The sequence below is a fragment of the Drosophila novamexicana genome, unplaced genomic scaffold, assembly GCF_003285875.2.
Source record: "Drosophila novamexicana strain 15010-1031.04,08,12 unplaced genomic scaffold, DnovRS2.1 tig00000689-arrow-pilon, whole genome shotgun sequence".
NCBI lineage: Eukaryota > Metazoa > Arthropoda > Insecta > Diptera > Drosophilidae > Drosophila > Drosophila novamexicana.
In genome coordinates, this window is record NW_020824818.1 from 2,360,918 (window position 1) to 2,368,817 (window position 7,900).

The 7,900-nt window shown below is 39.8% G+C and overlaps 1 protein-coding gene across 1 annotated transcript in view; it reads left to right on the forward strand.

Annotated features, from left to right (window-relative positions):
- LOC115763081 (protein madd-4) overlaps positions 1 to 6,250 on the forward strand; it is a 74,621-nt gene extending 68,371 nt beyond the window's left edge. Inside the window, exons 16-19 of the mRNA XM_030705511.1 lie at positions 1,667 to 2,083; positions 3,395 to 3,802; positions 3,957 to 4,107; positions 4,885 to 6,250. Coding sequence (XP_030561371.1) covers positions 1,667 to 2,083; positions 3,395 to 3,802; positions 3,957 to 4,107; positions 4,885 to 5,018 — 1,110 coding nt within the window. The 3' untranslated portion in view covers positions 5,019 to 6,250. The remainder of the gene's footprint in view (positions 1 to 1,666; positions 2,084 to 3,394; positions 3,803 to 3,956; positions 4,108 to 4,884) is intronic.
- Positions 6,251 to 7,900: the final 1,650 nt, after the last annotated feature.

A 7,900-nucleotide genomic window follows, 5' to 3' on the forward strand; every position in this document is an offset into this window, starting at 1 on the left:
TTTATAGCACATATTTAAAGTTGATCTTATTTAGAAATCGTTTTAAGGTAATAATAATAAGTTAGAAAAAAAGAGCTGTTTACCTTGGCTTAGACATTTCAACACCTATTCATTTGGAATTTAAACGCAGTTTCTCATTGCCTCGATTAAAGTGGACACTCATCTATCAAGCACAAGACATAAAATATCAAATGCGCCGTGAGCATTTTTTAACCACAAATCCCAATTTTCAATTATTTATTTCAACTGATTTCCAAAACATTGTCAACATACACTGCTTAAGTTTTAAAGCTAGCTAGCTTCAAAAAGTAGCCCCTCCAAAAAAAAGAAAGGAAATGAAAAGGCTGGGCCTCTTATTCGCGTACTAATTATCGTATTGGCATTAGCTTTCTGGGCCTGGTGCCGAGAACCCGGCAAAAGTTTCGGTTAACGATTGCAACGGAGAACGGTTGTGGGCATGGAGATGGGAGCTGTAAATGGCTGCCAACAGTTTTGCTTGCTGCCTGCCGACAGCACGTATTGACAGGAGCTCGGCAACAGCAACAGCAACAACAACAAAAACAACAACAACAACTACAACAACAACAACAAGTACAATGCCAACGATTGCAATTGCGATTGCGGTGACAATAAAAGGCTATGGAGGCGTTGGCGTTAGTGTCGAGCTAAAAATGACAACGGCGCACACACGCAGTCACAGACACAGACACGCACACACAGATACAGACACGCACACACAGATACAGACACGCCTAGCAGCTGCCCATAAAAGCGCAGCAGATGCAACAACAACAACAACAACAACAAACAGCGCAGCGTATTTGTCGGTTTCAAGTGCCACTTGGGAAATCATCTTTTCGCTCGATTCCCCTTCTCCAAACCCACCCGAAAACTGCCCCGCCCCGCCCACTCATCGCCTCCCGTCTGAGGAACACGTTGCGCATCGACCCGGTCGGGCAACGGGTTGCTGTAAATGAAAACGACCAGCGACGATGAGGTTGACAGTGAGACAATGCTGCCTCACAGCAACAACTGCAAGGGGGTTAGTTTTTTGGGGCGGTGGAGGGAGGTGGTTGTGTGTGGGCTTACAAAAGTCAAAAACCAAATGCGTTGCATATGCACTAGAAAATTGTTGGCCAAAAATGCATTTGGTAGTCAAATTTTTGCAGAGGCTGAGTGCGGCATTCTGTGAGTGCTTTTCGGGGGCTTGTATATGTTGATGGGGGGTGTGTGCGAGGGGGAGGGGCCTAAACAGAAGGGGGACAGGTGGAGCACGGCTTGGAGTGGGGGCAGCTGTGGCAGTTGAGTTCAATGGCTAATCGGATTTTGCAGTATGTAGTCAGTCAACGTGAAGCAATTGATGAGGGCAATTCAAGTGTGCATGCATGAAGAGCACACACACATGTACACACTCACACACACTGATAGCGCACACGTTATGAAAGCGGAAACGGAAATGCGTTGACGGCCGTGCAAATTTACCGTAGCATAGCACAACATGGAGCTCCATTGATGCTGCTTGCTGCCTGCCTGCTGGTTGCCGCTTGCTGCATGCCACATGCTGCATGCGGGCTCAATAGCAATCTATTTTTATCCCAACACTTTTAAGCTTACATCTCTCATACGTAAATCCAAACTTTATGCTTATCTCCCCACCCATATGTAGCTGCTTTGGCCGCTGCAGCGCTTTAAGGACTCGCGCGGACAGCACTTGCTGCAGCGCGAGGCTCTCAATTATGGCCTCGATTTGGAGCCCCAACGCTACGAACAGGATGAGCCGGCGCGTATGCTGCCAGAAACCAAAGAGCTGCACACCGAAGCAGGCCGTATTCTTGCCGTGCCCAGCCAGAATGGACAGCAGCAACTGCATCGACAGCCAGCGGAGGATGTGCCGCCGCATATGCCACACGCGCGCTGGGAAACGGCCACGACAATGACACTGGCCAGCAGCACGGCAACCAATCAAGCGAGCAGCGAGGCAGGCGTGGCAGGCGTGGCCAGCGGTCACTTTGTCTACACCTGGCAGCTGGGCGAGTGGTCCAAGTGCTCGCAGGAATGTGGAGCGGCAGGCAGCGGTTTGCAGGTGAGTTCAAAGCAGGCGGAAATTAGTTGCGGGAGCTATTCTACGGGCCTAGCAACTAACGAGAATACCATAAAAAGTCCAGAGAAGGTGTGTGAAATCAATATGCAGATGAAGCTTGATTATCCAAGAAAAAATTCCTATCACAAATGAATCTGCGCCTATAAACACACACATGCAACAGACAGATATCGGATTCCATTCCGTAAAATATGTATATATTTAAAAAATATGTTGAAGGTTGTCTCCCTTTGTTAAAATTCATAACCGTTCTCTTTAACTATGCCGAGATTAATTGAGGCATAAACTCAACACTTTAGCACTCCGGTTAATAAATTTCCCAGTTAAAAGAGTTTCGCTTAATCAAAGTTTAACCGTAAAATTTCATAAGCAACAATTGCGCTTAAAAAATAACAAATTATTTAAACAGATTTTAAATTTTATGTTTCCATACGTTTACTATGCGTGGATGACATTTAAAACTCCAAAATTGCTTTTCGAAAATCCTGTTCGTCGTCCAATTTGTTTCAAAATTGGTCTGATTATGTTGGAAACCCCAAAAACTAGAGACTCTCCATACAAAATTTGCCAAAGCTTACGAAGAAATTATGTCGGGCGCTCTGTCCTAAAAAAGTACGTTTCATTGTAATGCTTCATAAGGTATTTTTATATTATTAAAAAAAAACTTTTTTTAAAAATTTACGCCCAAATCATATATCTGAAAATTTTCTAAATTAAAAAAAAAAGGTTGCTAATGAAAAAATATTAACAATCCACTTCGATTGCATTGTGTTAAAAAGTATTATTTTAGCCAATTATTTTTATTACCCACTTAGTCAAAGACTAAGTTTCTCTTAATCTTTTTCCGGTTGCTAACATTTAAATTGATATAGTTTATTTAAAATGAGGACAAATTATATATTATTTATATAGAAAATGGCTACAACGTTTCATCAATAAAGCATGAGCTTGCAGCTAGATAAATTAAATTTTAGCTTTTAAAAGGTGCAAAGAAGAGTTGCTGTAAGCATTAGAAACAGCTGCCCAAGCCACAGCTGCCACTTATATAATAATAAGCCAAATGCATGGCTTTGCCAGCTACCAGATTCTGTTCTACCTGTGTTTCCACGCCAAAACCCAAAATCCAGCCCATGGTCCGCAGCGTTGTCCACATAAAAATCAAGCAAGAGTTTAAATATTTTAACAGCCAGTGGCTCGACACGGTTGTCCAGGCGCTGCCTCCCATTGTTTTATGTGTGGCATGGACACAAAAATGTAACAGTAAACTTTGTTTCTTTGCAACTCTGCCCACAGCGCCGCACGCTGAGCTGCCGGCGTGTGGTAGCAGAGAAGAAGACAACGACAACGACAACGACAACGACAACGACGACGACGACGAGGACAACGATGTCGATGTCAAATGGCACCGATGGCGACATCGTGGAGAATGCGCAATGCCGAGCCCAGGGGCTGGACATGCCCGACACGTTCCAGAGCTGCGGCAACGAGCCGTGTCCGCACTGGACCAAGGGCGACTGGACGCTCTGCCAGCAGTCCCGCTGCCACAGACGCAACACGGCCGTGCAGCGGCGGCAGGTGAGCTGCCGCTACGAGAACGGAAGCGCAGGCATTGCCTGCGATGAGTACGAGAGGCCGACGGCGCGCCAGGAATGCTACAACGAACGCTGCAAGGGCGTCTGGCGTGTGGAGCCCTGGTCCGAGGTGGGTGAGCTGCCCGCCGCCAATCACCATGGCCATGGCTAAAGCTATAACAATAACTATAGCCATGACTCTGGCTCCGGCCGGCTCCATACATTGGGCGCATCATTTATTAATGGCAAATGCAACTCCTTTCTGCTTTGGTTTCGTTTCACAGTGCAATGCGCCCTGCGGTCGCCAGGGCATCAAATTCCGCATTCTGCAGTGCGTCTGGTATGGCAGCCGACGACCCGCTGGCAACGTTTGCAAGCATCAGCCACGCCCAGCGGTTATGAAGGTGTGCAAGAGTCCTCCATGTCAATCCAAAAGTAAGTGAAACTGCAAATAAATAAACATCAAATAAACAATCAAATAAAGAGGGACGATTAGAAATAGAAATAGAAATAAAAATTATTATTATTTTTTTGTTTTATTATTACCATTATCATTATATTAGAAGCCTATTCTTGTTTTCAGAAGACTCAGTCTACAATACACATTGTCAATCTTGCATTTTATTTTGCACAATATACCTAACTACTGTAAAATAGCGTTTCGAAGAAACTCATTTAGTATATATACTAAACACACATATTGCGAAGATCAGGGTCTTGGTAAGCGAGAAGTGTACGCAAAGTCGGAGACGTAATATGCAAGAATTATAGCACGCGGCTTGAAAATCTGGTCAATCGACTTGCTAGGCGTCTCTTAAAGATAATTAGAATTGGAGCAGTCCGAATCCGGGAGAGATTGCGAAGGTCTCATCATATCGATCTCTCGGATCGATTTATATAACAAACCTATTTTGATAATTGTTTTGTAAAACTAATCTGTAGAATAAGTTGTATTGGTATTTATTGGTATAAGTTAAATTTAAAAAAAAAATATATATATATACATATGTATGTTTATGTCAATCTACTTACAGTTATCCATTTATATCTATCTTTTTATATAAGTACAGAAATCCCAAGTTTAAATTGAATTATATATTTATATCTCTATCTATATCTGAGTCGTTATATTTCGATCTAAATTAATATCCATTTTTATTTCTTCATTAATTCATCAACATTATGAATATAAATCCCAATCTATATTCGCAGTGATCACATCGACTGGTTGTCGCGATGCCTCCCGCTATTGCCGCAACGCCAGGGCCATGGGTCTGTGTCGACTGCATCGCTATAAGGAGAAATGCTGCGGTTCCTGTCAGCCCAATCTGGAGGAACTTCAATAGATGTGCTGCGACTACCAAATAGAAATAAAAGTGGAGGAAATCAGCAAGCAATTACTATAAGTACAGTGAGGGTAATCCTATATAGCATGGTATAGAAACTTGAACCCATAACTGAAATAACTGAAATTTTGAATTCGAATATGACTAACAAGGACGAGTGCAATTTAGTTGATTTGATATAAGGCATAGTTAAATATAATTGGGAAAATGGTAATGGAAGTAATGCAGATCAATTTGAGGATAAAACAAATATCGTTTCAATTTTTATCTACATAAAAAAGCAACAGGTAAAGATAAAGATAAAGATAAAGATGCAGATACAGATGCAGATATGTATTTAAATGTGTGCAGAACAGGAGCTAATATTTACAACTATTCGAAAACTAAGCGCAAATTATGTTTAGATATGCCCAAAAGCGATCCATGCTGGCAAATAAATTGCCAAGATTTATTATATATATATTATATAATATGCTTATATGTGGGATATATAAATATAAAATTCATTAGCGTCTGATTTGGCAGCGAGTAGTTTGTCCCAAAGGCGGCTTTGCTTTAAGCAATTCCAAAATTAAATACTAAAAGTATTTGATAAATATTGCAAGTAATACAGAAATCATTCGGATCCAACCGCTAAAACGTTGGCTACCATTTTTGACTATGCTTCAAGGTGTGCATTAGGCCAACTTAAAAAAGGTTAAGGGCCATATAGGGCGGCGCTACTAGGAACCGTGGAAAACTAAGCATAAATCGCAGTACACTTTAAAAGATAAAAAAAACGAGTATCCATAATGTTAGTGAGCTAAAAAGAAAACCCATTTCATAAAAAATGACATTTCTTTCCACTTAAAGAAAGGAATTAGTCAAACATTTCAGTTTAAGCAAATGCCTACATTAACTGTAGACATAACACAAAACTAACCCAGCAAAATATTGGAAAAACTAAAACAACAAACTGCACTGTTACCTAATGTGGACAAACATATTATACAAATACATATACAAACTAGATACATCATGTAAATATTCTAGCAAATACTAGAAGTTAAGGTACAGCTGATTTTGTTTTGAGATCAATTCTGATTATAAAAACTATGTTAATTAATGTATGGTAAACTTTTGCAAACACCATTTCCTTTGGCGCATTTATAAACAAAACAAAAACAACAACTGCTATGTCTTATGGCCTATCTGAAATTCAAAAGTCCAGTTATTGTAAATAAACATTTTATTTGCACGCATAAACGTTATTAATGAATATATATATATATATTTATATAAATATAAAATACCTAATTGTAATTAGTTTATATTTTGTATTAAACCAACTTGTTTTATATATATGTATTAACTAAATGCAAAGATAAAACGTAAATCCGTTAGCTGCTAACTATAGTTTAATATAAAATACCTAAGAAATACATTGAGAATCCAACAAATGTTAAAAGCAAAACCATATTAAATCGAATATTTAAATTGTTAAGAAAAGGTTATAAATAAATTACATATACAACAATTTAAAATGCATACCATAACCAATGTTAAACGTACATATACACATGCACACACACACACACACACACACACGTACACACACACACACGTACACACACACACACAAACACACTTACCAATTTACACACACATAACATAGCATTATATAAAAAATTTAAATACAAACAAATAAATTAATTTAAGCAACGGCGAAAATACATTGGAAAATGTAATACGAAAGCATCTGCTTAAATATTGTAAGAAACTGAAACGAAGTGAAATAACAAAATAAAAATGATGTTTGAAAATCTTGCAAGTTCGTGAAGCACATGAACTTGGCCATATCCTTTCAGATCATGACGAGTCCTGTGCCAAGCCGTATGCATCAGATCGATGCATTGATCCTTACCACCCTAGACAACATAGTCTTTTGAATTGCTGCAAGGATATGACCTAGTTATGGCTATTTTTATTCAGCAGAATTTCGTCTGAACCCTAGATTTTTAAATGCTCCTCGATGCATTTTGTAATTATGATTCAAACGTACCAAGTCCTTTGAAAATCCGTCTGTAAATGCCCGAACTATGGCTATTTCTCTAGAAAGGACATAAATCACAAAACTGTATATAGCTTGGCCCCTTCAAGGACTATCCAAATGTCCTTTGGTCAGCAAGAAGTCCTTGTCCTACCAATTCAGAGTTCACAAAGAAAAGGACGAAAGTCCTTCAAACAACCCAAATATAGGAATATCCTGTTTGGAAGTAAAGAAGACCAGGGCTTCGCTGTGTTCCTAGATATCCTGTCAAATCCAGTATCATATAAACCGTATCAACTACGAGTACAAACTGGCCAAAGGACATCAAAATCGTCCTTGTAGTTTCCAAGATATGGCTATTTTTCTAAAAAGGACATTCTTTTTACACCCATATCTCAGCCAAATCCTTAAGGATATCAAAAGGATATACCTTTTTGACATCGTGCGGAGCAGGACTATCGACTGGCATTCAAGGATTTTCAGGATTCCACAAAAAAAATTGCCTCAATTTCGGCAAGGGGGTTAGTCAGAAAATCGAAAAGTTCCATACTAACTTTGCCATTTGAAGGACGATCGGGATGTCCTTTGGACAGTAAATAGTCCTTGTCCTACCATTTATGAATATGCAACCCGAAGGACGATAGTCCTTCAAACAGCTGAGAAAACAGGACTTTTTTAATAAAATTTTTAAGCATAAAATAGGCTATAGCACGGCTGTATCCTTACGTATCCTGACGAGTCCTGTGCCAAATAAATTGTATTGACCACGCCTACCATCTGGCCAAAGGGCATCGAGATCGTCCTTGTAGTTTCGGAGATATTAAGGATTTTGTGTATTATGCCCATTTCCTTA